This window comes from Diuraphis noxia, unplaced genomic scaffold (assembly GCF_037042655.1).
Source record: "Diuraphis noxia isolate RWA-SAM2 unplaced genomic scaffold, SU_Dnox_SAM2 contig0001, whole genome shotgun sequence".
NCBI lineage: Eukaryota > Metazoa > Arthropoda > Insecta > Hemiptera > Aphididae > Diuraphis > Diuraphis noxia.
Window position 1 is genome coordinate 32,932,960 of NW_028301711.1, and position 20,122 is coordinate 32,953,081.

Consider the following 20,122-nt stretch of genomic DNA (forward strand, 5'->3'; position numbering starts at 1 on the left):
ATGTTAATTAAACTTATTAAATTAGATTTTAGAAATTATTATTTATTATTATATTATTTTTAGTAATTAGTAATAAGTATTAATTAATACTTATTGTATGTTTATATGCACTTTATGCAAGTATGTTTCTTAATAATTATAGTTATTTAATAATAAAAAAAATTTCTATAAAAGTCGATCCTCAAATGTGAAGTATATTTTTAGTAGATCGTGAACAAAAAAAGTTTGGCAATCTCTGCTATAGAGTCTATATACACATACTATTGACTATAGAATTCTCAATATTGTATGCTTTTCATACACTACCAACAGAATATGCATGATATTTCCATTTTGTGGTTAAACGTGAGTGCTTTAGAGCCTTCTGAATTGTTCAAATATAAAATTGACATGGTCCTTTATAGTCTTCACTTGACTATGATTTTCAACAAAAATTTAAAGAACCGTAAAGAAAAAACTGTGTAACATGAAAGCATGATAGAAAGTTTAAATAAAGGTTCTTAGAATTCTATTTATATGCATATGACTTGCTTATGGTAGGTAATTAATTACAAGTATCTACAATTGGTGCAATTTATAATATTAATGGTGTTTTATTCGATTTTTCTGTCTAGAGAAAATTAGAAAATGGTTATTATTTATATTATACGTGATTAAATTAATTTTGTTTATAACAAAGTATAAAATATACAGTTTAATGCACCTATTGTAGTATAGAGACAACGACTGAATTTAGAAGAAATTCAATTCACCAGAGCTTTTCCGAGTACCTACAATTAAGATTCATTAATTATATTTGATACTTTTCCTATAACTTCTGTTACCCAGGAACATGGATTTTCTGTTAGGTAGGTACTTAAGAATTAAGAGTTACTTTTGTTGGGATATACGTCATTTCGTCGCGGTAATTTTGTTGCACGTAAATTCGTTGAGGTCAATTGGGCGCACAACAATTATGGACGCATACAGCATTTCGTCATGTGTAATATCGAGGCATGCTATACCTATTTGGTCGCATATTATATTTATGTAGGACGTAGGTATATTCTAAATAAAAATAATAATTTTACATAATATCAGTCATTTAAGTTTATTGTTATATATATTTTTATTTATAAAATGTAGAATTAAATTCGATCAAAATAATAATAATAATAATAATAAATAAAAAAAATAAAAAAATATTATTATTTATAAAAATAAAAATAGTGAGCAATACCTTTCAAAACCTCGCATATTGGATTATTATTAACATTTTTCATATCTGCATTAATCTAATAGACGAATCATTATATATATATTTTTTACATGGTTCATGCCCAGCAATTATTTGTTTGTTTGAATATATATGCGACGAAATGTCGTATGCATCCAATTGTCGTGCGACCAAATGACCGCGACGAAATGACGGGATACCCTCATCCTGTTGGTACCTAATCGAGAGGTTTTCATCATAATATAGCCCTTTTAAAAATTAACATTAAATATTGTATTCTTTTTCGTGGGACATTTATCTTAATATTTTTTTATTAATTATGTGTATTTTATTTCTGTCATCATCATTCAGGGTAATAAAACTGTTTATATATTTATACATATATATTATAATACCAATTTTTGACGAGATCGATTTTATTTTTTCTTGTATACCTAACTTAATAACTAATTACCGTAGACAATCTAAATTTTCATAAAATAGTTATATTAGCATTTGAAATATATGGTGATATTATCGAAATATTTCTTCAAGAGTTTTTTTTATTTTATAGCCTGGAGAATTTTTTTTAAATTTTGTCTTTTTTTAGAAATTATTGTTGATAATAAATTAATAACTTTTTCACTTTATCACACAATATTTTGAAAATTAAACGCAAGAGCCAAGGGTCATCATCATCAAAAGACTCTTTAATAGCAATTCAAAAGAGTTCAAGATATATTGGCAGAATTATTTTTGACGTGCATTTAAAGTTCAAATTTTGACGAAATTCATGGAAATCTAGAAGATTACTATTTTTAGTAATTTTACATAATAGAAAATAAATATTTAATACCATGATAACTTAGTGATAAATGATAATCCAAATTATTTAGGTAAATTGTTATCTGATGAACGTTATGTTATCAGATTCTGATGTGCCGTTTCATTATTTTATTTCCAATACATAATACCTAACCTTTTTTTTTATTAATAAGTATAATATTATGTTTATTATGATTAAAGGAGGAGTTAATATTTATCGTTAGTTTGATTAGCTCGTGACTTTCAGATGTGAATAGGTAATTATACAAATTTAAAATTTTGTCTGCGATGTAAACAAGTTAAAAAATTCTTTAAAAAATATTTGAGTGTAATAATGTTCTAACGAGCTAAGTGCCGCATCGTTTTACAATTAATTGAATGTTGTTCGAAATGTTCGAATTATAATCATTAATGGGTTATAATGTGTTCGTTAGGATTTCAAGACCACATTTGTTGCATCAGCCATCAACTTTATGAAATCACGAACTGACATTACTGCAAAGTACTTACAAGTAACAACAAAAGATTAAATAAAGTGCCAACAAAGACAAACCATCGAGTGTCAACAGTTGATGCGAATGCGTTATCAACACGATGTGATAACATTATTGTTATAACTTATAAGCAAATCACCGGCGGTAATAAATATTAAATATTAATTATCAAGCCTTCACCGTTTTTCTAAATCGTAATACAATTTTTTTTTTATCTGAAACAAAACAATTTCATTACTCATTATTATTATTATTAAATTATAACATCATATTATCCACTCTTAAGGTCGCACATTATCATTTCGCGATGCTTAAATTTATAATTAATACTAAATTAATTTGTACATAATCTGTTACTATAATTAAAAGCAACTTGAATTAAAAAAATAATGTATTTTAGTATCTAGTGTTAATATGTAAGTGCAATAAACATATAGCCAAACATTGTGTTTAAATTACATTAGAATAAAAATAGGTCAATATTTTATGATACCATGTAAATTAAATTTGATATTTATGCCCAATTTTATATTATCAGTTACAATTATTGTTGTGGATTTAATTCACTACTGACTATCTCAGTCATAATGCAAGTATGACTGGCGATCAGTCACATTTAACTTATGGTTAATACTAATTTATTAAAGTTGCATAGTCTTCAATATTTATTCATCTACTGTATGTACCTAATAAAAAATAACTAACATATTTTTTTGTAGTTAATACAAAGCTACCTACTGTAAAAGTATTTGTATTTTTATAGTTATAAATTTCACATATTATACTCTTAAAATACTTAATTTTAGTTTATAATTTATACTGTTGTTTTTTATTCAGGACAATATTGAAGAATATTAGAAGAGTTAAGTTTGTGCGAATAAATACAATTATTTTTCAAAAAATACATTTATACTCATCAATTGGTATTAATCAAAAGAAAATGGAAAAGTTCAAGTTAGCATCTAGATATGAACCGGGCCAATTCAACGTTTGGTAAGTGTTTTATTTGGTATTTACTAAATATTAAATTACGGAGATATGAGATTATTTTTAATTGTTTAAATACATTTTCAATGATTAAAATTATATAGGTAATATAGTTAGTTGTATTTTGAGCATTTGTACAATTTTTAGTCTTTTATGTCTTATTAGTCTTATATTTTCATATTTTTAGTCTGTGATTTTTACTGGATACATTTGCAAATTTTTCTTTACCTAAATTTCTTACCTATGTGACTTTTATGCTTCTTAAACAATGCACACACTTTTCATTCTAAGTATAATATTTTAAGTTTACAGCTGTTTTGTCATGGGTATAAAAAAACCCAAAATTTGCAGCAATGTAAGTTAAATTATTTTTTAATTATCATTTTCCATTAAATTGTTAGCTTTAATAATATTCCTAGTGGTAGTAATTTCAGTAGCTTTTATATTTAAAATTATATAAAGTGGTTTATAGTCACATATGTTGGTTAAAATAAGATTTGTAAGCAAATTTAGGATTGGGACTGAATATTTGTCATGCCAGTATATTGTTTTTACGAACTGTTGAAAAAGATATAAAAGTTGTAGGTGTTAAACATTTTTGTTAAATTTATTTTGACTATTAAACTTATCAATTGCACATTTAAGACTGACATATTGATACTTAGATGCTGTTTAGATACAGCAGATAATGTTTGTTGTCTATAAGTCCATAAACAAATTGGAAAAGAAATTAAAAATTACTTATACATTTACAAAATATGTTAAGTACATTTGGGTTTATTTCAGTCAGAATGATTTAAATAGTACAGTGTTTTTTTATCTAATTAAAAATATCTCATTCCGATATAAATATTTAATATTTACAATAAAATTCATTTCTTACGTATTATATATTTATATATTTGTTTTATCCAATATAATATAACATATTGATTAGGTATTTTACTTATCCTTGTTTATGCTTATGACAATATATATAAAATTTTATAAAAAGGCAATTGGAATTGAGATCAAATATCTAAATATAACTGAGACTTATAAGTTTGTAAGTGGTTTATTTTAATTATGAGCCTGTCAAAACTTTTGTCCTCTCAAAAACGAATATGAGGCTATTGTGTGGTCAACTAAATATTTATATTCCGATAGTGGATTTTAAAAACTTAAATTTTTATAATATTACTGAATTCTACTAGTAATTTTGAGTTATAGTATACATTTATGTATATAGTTTAAATCATATGAATAGATGTTGACTTTCATTCATAGACAATAATACGTTTTTATATGATAAGAGGTATTTTCAAGCAAGGTGGATATACAGAGGTATAAATACTGCTTACAAATTAATTGAAATATGCAAGCCTGGGTAAGTTAATGCATTTTTAACTGAATTAATTATTTAAGTTGATGGAAAACATTAAAAAGTTTAAAGTTAATAGTTAACCTAATTTTTTTAAACTCGGTTTGGTTAAAAGTTATATGGAAATTTTCAATTAAGTTATTAATTAAAGTTAATTTAAGTTATTATGATTATTTTTTTTTTTAAATTTCTTTATCCCAGTAATTTGGTTTAAAATTAATAAAATCATAAATATTATTGAAAACTGGAAATAACCAATAGCTTTTCAATTCAAAGAATTGAATCAAAAAAATAAACATACTTCACTAGACACTGATAACTACATCAAAACTACACAAAAATTAAAACTTAATATTCTATATTCAATATTGTAAATCTTGAGTGCTGAAAGAGCAAAAAACGAAAAATGAACCCATTTGGGTTATGAGCCGATGACTTTTTTTCTATTGGCAATATTGGATTTATCAGTATAAACAATTTTAATAAATAAGTATATATGTTCATACAAATATAACCCAAATGGTTTTAATTTACAAACTTAATACAGTAATAACTTATTTATGGCAAAGATATTTTATTATATGTTCTTTAGAATTGTAAATTTGTGATTACTGATTTATATATAATATTACTTATTAGTATTTACTATTTATTACTTATTATTATTGTCCATATTACAACATGCCTGAATTCCAGGGTATGGTATTATAATATAAAATAATATAATATAACCTTTTTTATTTATTATGATCATGGTCTGCTATGGATTAAAAAAAATCAAAAAAAAATATTTATTTGGATTTTTTACAGCTATTTATTTTATTTTATATTTTTGATAAATTTTGGTGGTTTTATATGTGTGTAGAGGAACATATTATATATATATATATATATATGTGTGTGTGTGTGTGTGTGTGTGTTACAATATATAACTGTAGGATATGGTGGATGACTATTATCTGGTTCTTGTTTAGTACTCTAGAATATTGATATGAATCCTTTGAAGTATAATTTTAATAAGTTTAGTTTGGTATATACATTATAAATATATAAGTATAGATTTTAATATAATAAATAATATTGTTTGGCCGTTTGGCGGCATGAATACATGATAAAATCTATTACATAATTTAAATTTTTGATTTTTATCCCAGATAGTGGAAATATTCATATCAATATATTAATCATATCCTTTCTGAAAAACTAGCACCTCTGTTAGTTCAAAAACTATTAACCTTTTTGGAAATATTATTTTGTTTATTTGATGCTTAGATAGATGAGCTCAGTGCAGTGGTACATGAGTACCAGTATCACCTATTGTTAGAAATATTATCAGATTATATTGACAATGAGTTTCATCTAATCTATTTTTGTTTTATAGGATTGAATACAGTGATTTGGCTATGATTACTAAGCCTTTGAATTTGGGTCAAGGATTTCCAGATTATGAACCACCATCACGATTTTTAAATTTCTTAGCAGAAGTGGCTTCAGAAAATAATTTATATTCTCATCAATATACACGTGGATTGGTAATACTATAGTGAAAAATATATTTTTTAAGTTAACATTTAATTAAATTTTTTAATTACTAGGGTCATGTACGTTTAGTAAATGCGTTATCAAAACTTTATTCAAACCTAATTAACCGAGAAATTGATCCACTGAATGAAATATTGATTACGGTTGGAGCATATGAAGCACTTTTTTGTACTATACAGAGTAATATAGAGGTTGGTGATGAAGCGATTATTATTGAGCCATTTTTTGATTGCTACGAACCATTAATACGTATAGCTGGCGGAACTCCCAGATTCATAGCACTAAAGAATGTAAGAATATTTTTACATCACAACATGATGTTACAAAAACAATAATAACATGTTATTATTTTTTCGAAGACTAAGCCTAATAGTTCAGAATCACATTCGAGTGATTGGAAGCTCGATCCTGAAGAACTGGCATCATTATTCAATTCCAAAACCAAACTCATCATCGTAAATACACCACATAATCCATTGGGAAAAGTATTTGATTACAACGAGTTAAAAATGATTGCAGATTTGGCCAAAAAACATAATGCTCTAGTTATTTCTGATGAGGTATATGAGTGGTTGGTGTACGAGCCAGCAAAGCACATAAGAATTGGTAAATTAATTTTTATATCATTTTTTTTTTATTTAATCACATAAATTTACTAATGATAAAAAATACAAATGACAATACCCAAATCATAAATTTAAAATTTAATTTTTTTATCATCAGCTTCACTTCCTGACATGTGGGAAAGAACAATTACAATTGGGTCTGCTGGAAAAACATTTAGTATGACTGGTTGGAAACTTGGATGGGCATATGGTCCAGCTAATCTTATAAAAAATCTAGTTGTTGTTCATCAAACTGCAATTTATACATGTGCAACTCCAGTTCAAGAAGCTGTTGCTAGAGGTTTTGAACATGAAATCAGTGTCCTTGGCACATCAGAAAGTTATTTTCAAAATTTATGCAAAGAATTAAAACCAAAAATGCATTTTCTGTCTAATGTATTAAAAGAAACTGGCTTCAAACCTATTATCCCTGATGGAGGATATTTTATTATTTCAAATTGGACCATATTTGGTTTGTCTAGACATCTTTTCAATAATAATATCTTATAATAAGTAATGATTTATATTTGTTGATTTAGAAAATAAAATAGATTTAAGCCTGGAAACTGATAAATACAAGGACTTACAGTTTACTAAGTGGCTTTCCAAAAATGTCAAACTTCAAACTATACCATTTTCAATCTTTTTCTCCGAAAAGAGTAAACCAATGGCTGAAGACTATATGCGACTTTGTTTCTTCAAAGTATTTTTTTTAAATACTTCCTTCGTTTAAGTATATCATTAAATTTAAACTTATTTGTTTTACAGAAAGATGAAACTTTAAAGGAAGCTGATAAATTGTTAACTACATGGACAAGGAAATTATTTTGAAAGCCTAAAAGTTAACTAAACTTTAAAATTGTTTTTGGCAATAATTAATTTTAGTACAAGAATTATTCTTATATATACATATTAATGTGTATAGAAAATTTTTAATTTCATAAAAACTTAAATTTAAAATTGTATTTTATAAAATGCGATAATACCCTAATGGAAATGTTTTATCCTAAATTAATTAAAATTATGCATTTTAGAGTTTTTATGAAAATTTTTGTAATTTATAAATTATAATATGTAATATGAAAAATACTAAATAAAAGTAAATGGATTTAATGTTTACAGATGTGATATTAAAATATAATGCTTCTGTTATTTTCTCCAAGTGTATAAGGTAGAGATACAAATACACCGGTATAATGTGTGACAATCCAAGATCAATAATTACAACAAGTTATTGATTTAAAAACACTTAAAATGTATCTTGATGGTTATCAAACTAATAAATTTAATGGGATTATTGTTTAGATGAATAATATACTAGCTGATCCTGCACAATGTTCCATGACAAATTAAACAATGACAGTGAATTTATGCTGAACTCTATTAAATGTAAATTATATATTATATTATATCATGGTAGTTTAGAAGATTTAAATAAATTTTAAAATGCAGGTTTAAAATTATATACAAATACAATAACTATTTAAATACTACTACTATTTTAATTTATGTAATTAATAACAACTACATACAAAGTAAATAAAAAAAAAAAACCATTTGCTTGAGTCAAAATATATTTGTGAGTCCAACTGTATAATACACAATTTAAAAATAAGCATGTGAGTTGCATATCCTTAGGAATATGAGATATACAAGTTTTATAATTAAGTATAACTATCATAACATTAGGTAATAGGGACAGACTTAGTAGTTATTAAACAATTGTGAAATGTAGTAATTATCAAACATTTAGTATTATGCAAGAAATTAGTTTCAACAAAGTACAATCCCAGAACTGCATTAAAGCACTTTTTACATAAGATGAGGGATTGTCCTAATTTGATTTAGATATAAGGAAGAAGAATGGTAATTGAAGGCAGTTGGGAGTGGAAAGTGCCTATTGTCTGTATATGTTCAATTAATAAAAACTACTTATTAGAATGTATTTGTTATTTAAAAGAATCTTACTTACATTCACACTCTACAATTACGAGACTACGGTCAACCGACTTGTAACACAGAGAAGGCAAATCCATGACACGAGTGCTTACAAGACATATAAAAAATTAAGATATTTATTATATTATATTTTATTTTTGATACTTTAAATAATAAGATTACAATCTAATACTTTTTCTTAATTATATCAATGGTGTTCTCCCTCCAGAATAATTAATTTTAGGTACATTAAAACTTAAAAATGTAGATAATATAGTAAACGTTATTTGACTTTTAGTATGTTATAGATATATCATATTAATATCTAAAGATATAATTTAGCAATTCTTATTAACTGATAAAATGGTTGTATGCCCATATGTACCATTACCTAGTATGATCATGTCTGTCAATATACCAGATGATGTTAGTGCACAGTTAGTTTTCTCTTTCAGGACCTCATATCACTTAGATTAAATTTATTTACACAGAATGATTTTTTTTAATGTTTTTGAGTATGAGTGATACGTGTATCACACGTATATAGTGTATGTTTATGAGTGATGACATGTTGGTTTGGTGGGTACGATAAAGTGATTTTCCATTACAATTGTAAACTACATTTTATGAATGATGCTTTATTACCTTACCACGTCTCATAGTTAGTAACCCTATAACTTTGGTGGATGTTGGGTGTGAGAGAAAAAACAAACATTATGCCGTCACACTTAAGTGCTTCTTCCATTGACTTAATAGGAAAATGGTTATATGTGAATATATAAAACAGTAATCATGTAACACAATAGACAATAGTTATTATAAAAATCAGAAAAACCGCATAGTCTGTACATAATAGTTATAACAATTATCACTACCTATAGGTTTCATCTTGATAGGAAACACTAGTGAGTAGTGGGTATCCTAGATGCAAGTTCAATAAGTTGACTGTAACAAGTTTTTAAATTTTGTAAGTCGTTGAGTGTTGAGTGAGGAGGAAAGTCACCTGGAAATAAGCCATCAATCAATTCATCTACGTAAGTTTACATTTTGATTGGAACTCAAATCTACTTTGAATTGAAACTATTGTTCTGCTTAATATGCACCAAGTGCCAAGACTTAAGATTTATATTTTATTTTTTGAGACAAGGATAGGTGTTGAAATAAAATCGAATGCTAATTCTTCGAACTATCAAATATCAATACTTATTGAGATAAAAAAAAAAATTAGTGTACAGTGTAGGTATATAACATATCAAATCTATATAGATTTTGTACACGAAGAATCTCAATCATTGTCTAAAATGCATTATCTTATCGTAAATAAGGATACACTAATAATAATAATAATAATAATAATAATAATAATAATAATATTAATGATAATTTTTAAGGTAACATTAAAACCATCTTAATAACCTTATAAAATTTGATTTTGGTTTTCTTATAAATTATTTTTAGGTATATTGGCTATAAAATGATGTATTATACATAATTATTAAAAACAAAAAAAACAAAAACAAAATATAATATATTACAAATTAAAATATATGCTCCCTAATAGTGTCATTAAGATTTTAAAAGCCACATACTATACGACTAGGTAATAAATTGTCTAAAAATTAAATTAAAATTATATAAACTGATAATAGGCAATTTGTGAACAAATTCTATTATTTATTTAACATGATAAAAAAAAAAAAAATGAAAATTCTAAATTAGTAATGCAATATTAGGTATTTTTGTTTTTAATGATTTATCTTCGTAATAGGTACCTATTGGTAAAATTAAAAAAAAAAAAAAAAAAAAAAAAACAAAATATGTTAACCACCATTGACTTAAGAATAATATGTATCCTAAAAACAACAGTAGGTATTCCTATTTCTGTACCTAGTTGGTCATATTAATCATTGAAATTGTATATTATTAAGTAAATTTTAAAAATTGAATACAATAAATTGTAAAGTGAAGTCTATTGTAGATCGTAAAATTTAATAACATAAATGCATAAAAACTATTATGAGTATTTACAAATAAAATATCATTCAGGTAGATGAAGGTATAAAATAGGTATACTAAGTATTAACTATTTAGCCTAAAACTAGTGAACATATAAAAAAAAAAATAAACAAACAATAATATAGATGAATAACTTAAATATAATAACAAATAGATGAACTTAAATTGTTAAAATGTTAAAATGCATAGGTAGGTATTATGTAGGTAGGTAGTCAAAAGCTTGACTATTATTAGCCTACCTACCTAGTTGTAATAATTTGTAGAATTTACCTACCATACTGATACTTATATAAAATATTGGACAATATTGGGGTTGTTCAAAACAAACAAAATTGTAAAACTTTATTGTTCAATGTGTTATTTAAGTTAGTTAAATTGACAACAAATTACAAAATTAAAGGCCAGGTTTTACTTTTAAAAATAAGCAATTCAATTATCATTCTCTATTATATAGTAATGGTAAATTTATTTGTAAAAAAAAAAATTAACAAATCTATTATTATGATTATAAATTAGTAATTTGTAAATATGTCTCCTATATAGTAGTATAGACAGTATAGTACTAGTACTATAATCTTTATGCATGTGGTCGCAATCATTATATTATTTGCGGTAACAATAACTATAATATATTGATATTAAATAGCAGGGGTAATTAATAATAATTATTATTAAGTAAAAAAAAATAAATATTAACTCAGAAAAGATCTAAGCATAGTGATGATGATGGCAATAATAATCATAATAATAATAAAATACTAGTAATAGTAATAACACACGCATTACTTATATTTTAATACAAAAAACTATAAGTTTGAACAAAATCACAATTTTATTCTGCTGTGTTTTTATACTAATTTGTTTTCGTGTTCAATATGAACAAATACAATCAAGGCAGAAGGTTTTATTAAACGATCCCTTGGTATGTTTAACATTAACGGTGGTATTATCGATTAAAAATAAAAAAACGAGAGAAAGAAAATGTAAGTAAACTGAAACCGGCATATACTTATCTAGGAAATAATAATAAAATTATAAAAAGCTCGTTTAGCGAATAGATCAATAAGTGCACGATCGTAAACACATTGATGGTAGCAAACATAACAATAAATTACACTTATATTGTAAGATTATAGTAGGTAATAATTATAATAATATGACAAATCAGCTATTTTTAAATAATTTTTTTCGGCACATAGCCGTATAATATAATAATTATATAAATTAATATGAAATAGCTGACGTTTTCGCGTCTCGATGGCCTTTGCGACGGAAATGGGTAATTTAAATATAATATATTATAATATGTATTGTTATATATTAATCGATGTCATGTTGTCCTAGTCATCGTTATATAATAAATATAAAATAATAATTAAAGTCGTTGTTGGTGTTCATTAACCGGAAGCAGTTGCAGACCCGTTGTGATCGGTTCGAGGTAACAGTGCCTGTCTGACCACCATGCATTCGTCCGTGTCCTCTTCTTCCACTTCCGGCAGCGTCTCCATGATTGGTGGCGGTACCTGACTGGGTTGGAGGCCTTTGCCAACCAAGTAATAGGTCATTAGCTGTCCCTTGCCTTTGACCGCTACTAGGCCACGCTGTTCGAACTTGAACCCGAAATGTTGCAGAATATTACACGTTTCTTCAGTCACCTGTTCCAAAAGTATAAAAATATTATTAACACTACCTATGCTATAATACAGCAGGAATTTATATTGAGCGTACTAGTGTTGGGATTAGATAAGTACTTTTTTTTATCTAGATAAAGATAAATATAACAGGACAAAAATGTATCTAGATAAAGATAAAAGATAACACAATTCAAATTCATCTAGATAAAGATGAAATATAAATACATTATTATCTAGATAAAAAAAAGATACATTTTTTTAACACATTGAAATCCAAAACATTTTAAGAGTATACCTTTGATACTACCTAGTACTTCAATATTAAATAAACACCGGCTATATGAGTAAATTAATATTAGCAGTAGACATTATTGTTAATAAATAACTAAGGTAAAACTGAAAAAAATTTTTTAAATTAAGTATAAATATCAAGAAAAAACTACATATTTTACAAGACTCGTAACAATGTAATGTAGGTGTCGGTGTCACCGTGTCCAGGCCCTTAACGAAAATATCAATAATAAAATATAATACCTGTATAATAAATAACATTATTATGAATATAATTTTTTTTTTTTACTGAGATGACTCGACAATTAAAATTTAAAGTATTGGCTAGTTATCATAAAAATAAATTGACAATCAAAATGTGTATTTTATTTTTTTGTATAGAGATGAATTTATCTAGATGAATGAATTTTTTATCTTAGATAATTATTTAGATAAAATGCAACTATTTATCTAGATAAGATAAAAAATAACTTAATAATTAACTAGATAACTTTCTAGATACATTTGTCTAGATAAGTTTCAACACTGCTCTCTGGACATACCTACTGTTGGTAGATTATAATATGATGAAAATATATAGTGTCGTTCGATTGAAATAATAGCACGTTGCGTAAATGTATATACTTTCTTATAATAATATCCGAAACGTAAGTGTCAATAGTATGTGACCATGTACGAGCAGAATGTATTACTATAATAATATAATATGCTTGAATAAAATATGCCAACTTGACATATAGGTAGATACGTTGGTATACGTCGGATGGCCATAGACATGTTTGATATGAAATTTAATAGGTAGCTACATTAATTATATCGTTATACTTAATTGAAAAAATTAATAATTGTGCACTTAAATTAATTTTTGAGAAAGACTGAACATACTTGTATGCATCCAGCCTTTCCAGTGCTCTCCATTCTTGACGCCACATTCACAGAATTTCCCCATATATCGTAATGAGGTTTTCTAGCACCAATAACTCCGGCGGTTATCGGACCATGATTGATTCCTAAGACAAAAATTTTAATTTGAGTTTTTACATACATAGAAATACATGTTAGACAAAAAAAACAAATTGGTATAAATCGAATTTATCTATGTTTACACGCTTAAATTGGTTTCATTTAAATTAAACACTAAAATACAGTACAAACTGGATTAAACGCAATATTAGATATAAATATATAATATATAAATAATATAATATATATATAAATAATATATATATATATATATAATATATAAATATAAAAACCTTAGATCGAAATTAATTTGAATATATACCTACTGAGTTAATAGTTATAAATTTATAATATGGCCAATATAAGTATTGTTACAATTTAAAACAGCACAAAAAATGGTTCCTATCACAACATAGATATGCATTTTAGATGAGAAAACACGACTAACTATTCTATTTTGACAAAACAACAAAAATAATGAAAATTGAAATATATTATAGGTACATCTAGGTAATTGTTTCATTATATTTTTTTAAGTGAATTATAATTGATAAGTGTGGTTTTTTAGTACATTTACCTAGTAGGTACTCTATTAGGTATAAGTCTAACGACATATTTTCCTCTAAAACATATTTTGTCTTATTTTGTATGTATCTACCTATGATGATTCGCAGAATGATCATAAATCTAAATTTTTTTTGTAGAAAAAATGTTTATTTGTTTTTCTTTTAATTGGTCTTATATTCCAATATTCTATAATATAATACAGATATATGCATATTATACACACTAGTTGTTGTTCTAAATAAATGTATTTTCCAAATAACATAGAATAAAATAAAATAAATTAATGAATAAAAAATTGTCTTTTAACCATTTTACGAGTCTACAAGATCAATAAATAAAACGAAACGTATACAATATTAATACTATATTACGATCTCAAAGAGGCCTATAAAATGGAAGGAGTCTATATCTTATATTACAACTGATAAGTAACTTTTTAATTTCTATAACCGTTTAACTGCCAGTAAGGTGTAATATTTGAACAGTACCTATGTATTCCTCTGCAAAGCATCAAAGTGTCTACGAATAATAATAATAACCATTCACATATATATGTCGCATCCACTTAGTGTAATCATATTTTTCATGAAATGGATATCCATTTCATGAACTACGATCATATCGTGTAAGTCAAATTTTAGTTGAAATGGGCATATATTTTATCCATTTCATGAAATGAAAACTCTTATTTTACACTTTGTGTAATATTTTAAATTAATTACATCAACAGATAACTTTTTGTGAAATTGAAATCTTTAAATTTAAAAAAATTCTAAAATCTCTAAATTCAACCACAGTTAAAAAAATGTAATTGCAGTTATTGTCAATCAGAACAAACATGAACTTCACCAACTCGGAACTCAATATGGTTTAGTAAAAGGGTGGTACAATTCAGCAAGTTTGAAACCCGCGATAACTAATTTTTTTAAAACTACCTACTGAAGTTAATAATGATAAAGAACTCATATTATGTGAAACAGTTTTTCATATTTCTAGGGGACAAGGTTTTTTAAGTTGTACTTGTAAACGCCAATGTGAATCAAAACGACATATATACCTTGATATATGTATAGATCAACCTACTGGAAACCTTTCCCCTAATCTAACAAACAATAAACTAACCATTATCCTCTTCTTATTACGATCCTATACTGCTATGAGCCACTGTAGCCTGTATAAGTTGTAATATTGTTATCGTGCTATCGAGAAATCCATGGTAGGTAGGTACGATATTCATAACATGAGTAATGGGAAGTAAAAAATTTCTTTTCCAAACTATGTAGACAGGTAACAAATAAATAAAGCCTGACGTACGTACCCATTTTCAATACAAAGTGGTTAAAGCTTTGTTCATTTATCCCCTGTAGTGCTTTTTTGAGATCGAAAGCAAAATCCACCAACAATGCGAGGTGTGCCCATCTAACTTCAATTGGATCTTCAGGCTAAAACGACAGATTTATAGACCAACAAGATATTGAATGAAATGTACCAAATTGAGTATATCATATTAAAAAATATAAAACTGTAAAAAAATAAATCAGTATTACCTTTACTACACGCGAAGGGTTTAGTCCACTTGCAGCCATATAAGTTGAACCGATTGTTTTAATCTTAATAATATCCTGGTAGCGTGGTTGTTCCAGAAGCTGTAAGTTATGAATTATTTTGTATTAGTTTATAGTTATAACAATAATATGGTGCAAGTATACCTAATATGATGTGTTAACTTACCGCATCAAAATCAGATATAACTTCGTTGAGAAATCTTAAACACTCGAGGCCTTGATTGTTAACTGTCTCCTCCGAATAGAAATCTAAAACGATTAATTTTGTTTGCAAACATAAGATTATACATGTATAAGTACTTAAAACAGTTAATAAATGGTTATATCAAAATATATAGTGAACATTTGACTTGAAAGTTACCTGAAAAGTTTGGCATTGATGCAAACAAAACTCCAACTTCGGCATAACTCTGACTGTATAGTTCTTCGTGCTGACGCTTGTAACTACCTAAGAAATGTTTTGCTACGTGCGGAGGTAAAATATTGTATACCAATGCTTCGTTTCTCCTTCGTATGTCTGAAGCCCTTTCCCTCTGTTCTTCGACTTCCGTTCGCCATAGATATAGGACTCTCGATGATTTGTCCATCTGAATGAATATCAAATATTATTCATATTCTTAGTCATCAGTTAGTGGATAATATTATGTGAGCTTTAGTTTTTTACAAATTATATAGAATCTTACATTTCTAGCCAAAAACACTAATGCCATTGTGACGGCTATGAGTAGAAACGACAACGCATACTTCGATGGCAAGACTCTGAAAACGATTATAATTATCATACCTATATTTATATTTAGTTACAATATAAATATAAAATTGCGTGTACGTTTACAAATAGTGTCTATTGAGCAATTGAGCCTAACACCCAGATAATTACTGAATTCATGGGGAGAAGGGGGGTAAAAATAAATTAAGCAATAAATAGGTAGTATTTAATTTTGAATGCACTCGAAAGTCGAAATCAGTTGCATAATTTTTTTTTTCAATAAAAATTTAAAATTACCAATTTGATAATTAAAATACATAATTATCTATTTCTTTTAAGCATAGCTTGAGTTAGAGATAGAGAGTGTAACAATGTTCAAAGATCAAAAATATTTAAAAATTTACCATTATAAATATATAAATACATAAATAAATAGTGTACAGTTTTGTTAGTTATTTAAATAAAACACTTATAAAATAATAGGTATTATAGAAAAATCAAAATTTCAATAAAAATAATAGATTTAGTTTTAAACAAATTTAAAATTAAGATTTTTAATACAAATAAATAATAATCCAAAAAATAGAATATTATTCTGACATTATTTGGTTAAATTACTTGAAAAAATAAATACGAAATTTATTGTAAAGCGGGGATGTGGGTTATTATACGTTTAAAATGTAATCATTTTATCGTGTTTTCAAATCATTCTAATTTTTGACCATGCAATTTCATAAAATATCATTTATTTATTTATTGGTATATTATTTTAAAATTGTGCAAAAAAGTTTTCACTAACAACTAATAATATGTGACCAGCAATAGAAAAATTAGCTTTTTAATTTTTTTAATTTTACAGTGAAATAATGAGAAAATTTTTAAGTTTCCAGTTTTTTATTTATAATTTTTTTTTTACTATTCACTTGGTATCTGTAAAAATATTCTCATTGTATGTATAATATATTAAAGAATGTTCAGTATTGTTTTTACGATAATGCGATAATCATTTTTTAATCTGCCATCATCATTTGGGGAAGTAAAAATACATTCATCATAACTTTAAGGGTGGCTAAAAAAAGTTCCTGAAAAGCAGTTCAATAGTTCATATTGCATCCAAAAAATCTAAAAAATACATATAAACACGAATTTTTTTATAGACCTTTGAGCTAAAAAATTTACAAAATTAGATATTTATACGTAGAATAACAATTTTTAGTTATTTTGTTGTAGGTAATTAAAGAAAATCTTTTAGGAAATTGAAACTTTTAAAACATATTCTTATACTTTATACACACATTGAGATTTAAAATATGTAATGTTATCGATAAAAATTACTTTCACTTATCACATTACAAATCGTAAAATAAATAAAATGATACAACAATAGCAATTTATATTTTTCATAAATTTGACTTAGTGATATTGGCTGACAGACCAAAAGCGCTTAAAATTATGTTTTGAAGCAATGACACCTATACAACTGCACTGTTACCTATCAACTTTCCTTATTTTTATTTATTTATTTTATTTTAAAGCTACATATTATGTTAGTTAGGCTCAACATTTCCACGTTAAATGGTCTTATTGGTCTTTTCATGGTTTGTTGTACTTTGCATTCAGATACTCTACTAAGTTTAAAGTTATATGAAATAACTAAAAATAATTTTGGAATAAATTAAAGGTGACATTCTAGGTTTTAAGTCTTAGGTTTTTTAATTTTTGGACACCTAATATAAAAATACAATACCTTGTGCCCTAATAGGTTCGTGTACGCAATCTATATAAGTACTATTGTTATGATTTATAATATATCTATATATCTGACGTGAACACGAAAAACATATAGAAATGGACTAATGAATGCAGTGTACCTAGGGAAGTAGGAACGTAATTAGGTAAATGATTATCATATTATATTATACTTGAATGGTTTGTAAATTATCGAGTCTTCGCAGTCAATAGCAGTGCCCACTGTAACTATGTTGACAACGCAATGTACCAGAGTGATGACGAACAGTATGGTTGCTTTGGTAAAATGAGATAACTGAGTCAACATGGACGTGGCTATTAACGCCAAAACCATGAAGTAAGTGAAGTATGACGGATACATACAATAAGTCGATGGATCGCTTTGGCCATGCGTGCAGTTGGTTAGTATTTGATTGTCAGACCAACACGATACCTGTGAAAAGAATTTAAAAAAAAATCATAAATTTTGATCGAACCAATGATAATAATAATATGATCCTTTGACTTACTAGTCCCACGAGATTGGTAGACGCTAGCAATGACGCGGCAGTGATACCAAGAATACGTCGTATCCATAAAGAGTCATTAATGGTCTCACTGAACCATACAATTTTCGATGGTAAAATCTAATAACAATTAAATTGTAATCGTGAAATTTAATTTAAATGGCAAATATTGTCAACTAAATTTAGATTTTATTGAGGTTATACTAGAAGTGATTAACCATAGATGTATGGTCACAACTATTTTTCTTCAATAATGAATTAAATCAATTTATGGTTTTTGGATTTTTGATATAAACTTAAGAAATGTATTTTCAAATAATTAGAGTTTGTACATTATTTTAAGTGTGTCATGTATCCATAAAAGTTCCTTTTATCAAACAAGAGTCAACCTTTTTTATCGTAATAACATGTAAATTATAGAGTAGATGATGTTTTTGAAAATGTTGATGTATCAAATTCAGAATTTGAATGTATAGTCTTATAAAATAATATTAAGTACACAAATACACAATACACAAAATTAAATACCCAACTCAAAAACAACTAGTTCAGATTTTGAATTGGAAAGGTATGTATATGAACGTTTTTATTGAAGTCATCTTCCCAGGAACACTTCACTAACACTGTATAGTAAAAAAAAAAAACGATCTAAGTATCGGTTTGAAAAAAAAATGATTTTAAGAATACTTAAATATTTCATAAATCAATTAATTCGTTATTAAAGGAAAACATAAAGGGATGAGTATGCTCAGTGTATTACCAATGGGTATCCCAATTAAAAATGTGTTACATTATCGCACACGCACTATATACTCGTCTATTATAAAGGTATTTAAATATTAGCATGGATAAATTTAAAACCATACTTCAAATAAATATTGATATAATACCTATACTGAGGTTAAGTGAATTATATTATTTTTAATAAAAATAAATTACATGAAATTTAAATGTTTAAAATGTATATTGCTTTTAATACAAAAACTACTGTTTAATTTACTTACTCTTGGAAAAATGTCTGCGACTGATACTATCACAATAATTAATAGTAATACTAATGCGAGACAACTGGACATGTAGCTTAAAATATCTCTACAAAGTATAATATAAAATATTATTAGTGTTTTATAATTTTAAAACAAATTAGATTTGTTCATTTTATTTTAATAATATGAG

At 25.8% G+C, this 20,122-nt stretch overlaps 2 protein-coding genes across 5 annotated transcripts in view; one reads left to right on the forward strand and one right to left on the reverse strand.

Moving 5' to 3' along the window:
• Positions 1 to 2,134: 2,134 nt before the first annotated feature.
• Positions 2,135 to 8,127, forward strand: LOC107161381 (kynurenine aminotransferase-like). 4 transcript variants are annotated; one of them, XM_015507771.2, is made up of 9 exons: positions 2,135 to 2,277; positions 2,455 to 2,658; positions 3,352 to 3,507; positions 6,243 to 6,393; positions 6,457 to 6,693; positions 6,763 to 7,009; positions 7,127 to 7,480; positions 7,548 to 7,711; positions 7,777 to 8,127. In XM_015507771.2, exons 3-9 carry the CDS (start codon positions 3,455 to 3,457, stop codon positions 7,837 to 7,839), a joined length of 1,269 nt encoding a protein of 422 aa, XP_015363257.2. In that variant the 5' UTR covers positions 2,135 to 2,277; positions 2,455 to 2,658; positions 3,352 to 3,454; the 3' UTR covers positions 7,840 to 8,127. The 4 variants fall into 4 exon arrangements, with proteins under 4 accessions (XP_015363257.2, XP_015363255.2, XP_015363256.2 ...); XM_015507769.2 differs by lacking the exons at positions 2,135 to 2,277; positions 2,455 to 2,658 and adding an exon at positions 2,787 to 2,930; XM_015507770.2 differs by lacking the exons at positions 2,135 to 2,277; positions 2,455 to 2,658 and adding an exon at positions 3,039 to 3,192.
• A 437-nt stretch (positions 8,128 to 8,564) lies between these two features.
• Ac3 (Adenylate cyclase 3) overlaps positions 8,565 to 20,122 on the reverse strand; it is a 119,014-nt gene continuing 107,456 nt past the window's right edge. Inside the window, exons 11-20 of the mRNA XM_089228240.1 lie at positions 19,951 to 20,038; positions 18,950 to 19,066; positions 18,614 to 18,873; positions 16,666 to 16,741; positions 16,344 to 16,569; positions 16,149 to 16,231; positions 15,965 to 16,063; positions 15,736 to 15,859; positions 13,773 to 13,897; positions 8,565 to 12,617 (exon numbers count right to left, since the gene is read on the reverse strand). Coding sequence (XP_089084366.1) covers positions 12,360 to 12,617; positions 13,773 to 13,897; positions 15,736 to 15,859; positions 15,965 to 16,063; positions 16,149 to 16,231; positions 16,344 to 16,569; positions 16,666 to 16,741; positions 18,614 to 18,873; positions 18,950 to 19,066; positions 19,951 to 20,038 — 1,456 coding nt within the window. The 3' untranslated portion in view covers positions 8,565 to 12,359. The remainder of the gene's footprint in view (positions 12,618 to 13,772; positions 13,898 to 15,735; positions 15,860 to 15,964; positions 16,064 to 16,148; positions 16,232 to 16,343; positions 16,570 to 16,665; positions 16,742 to 18,613; positions 18,874 to 18,949; positions 19,067 to 19,950; positions 20,039 to 20,122) is intronic.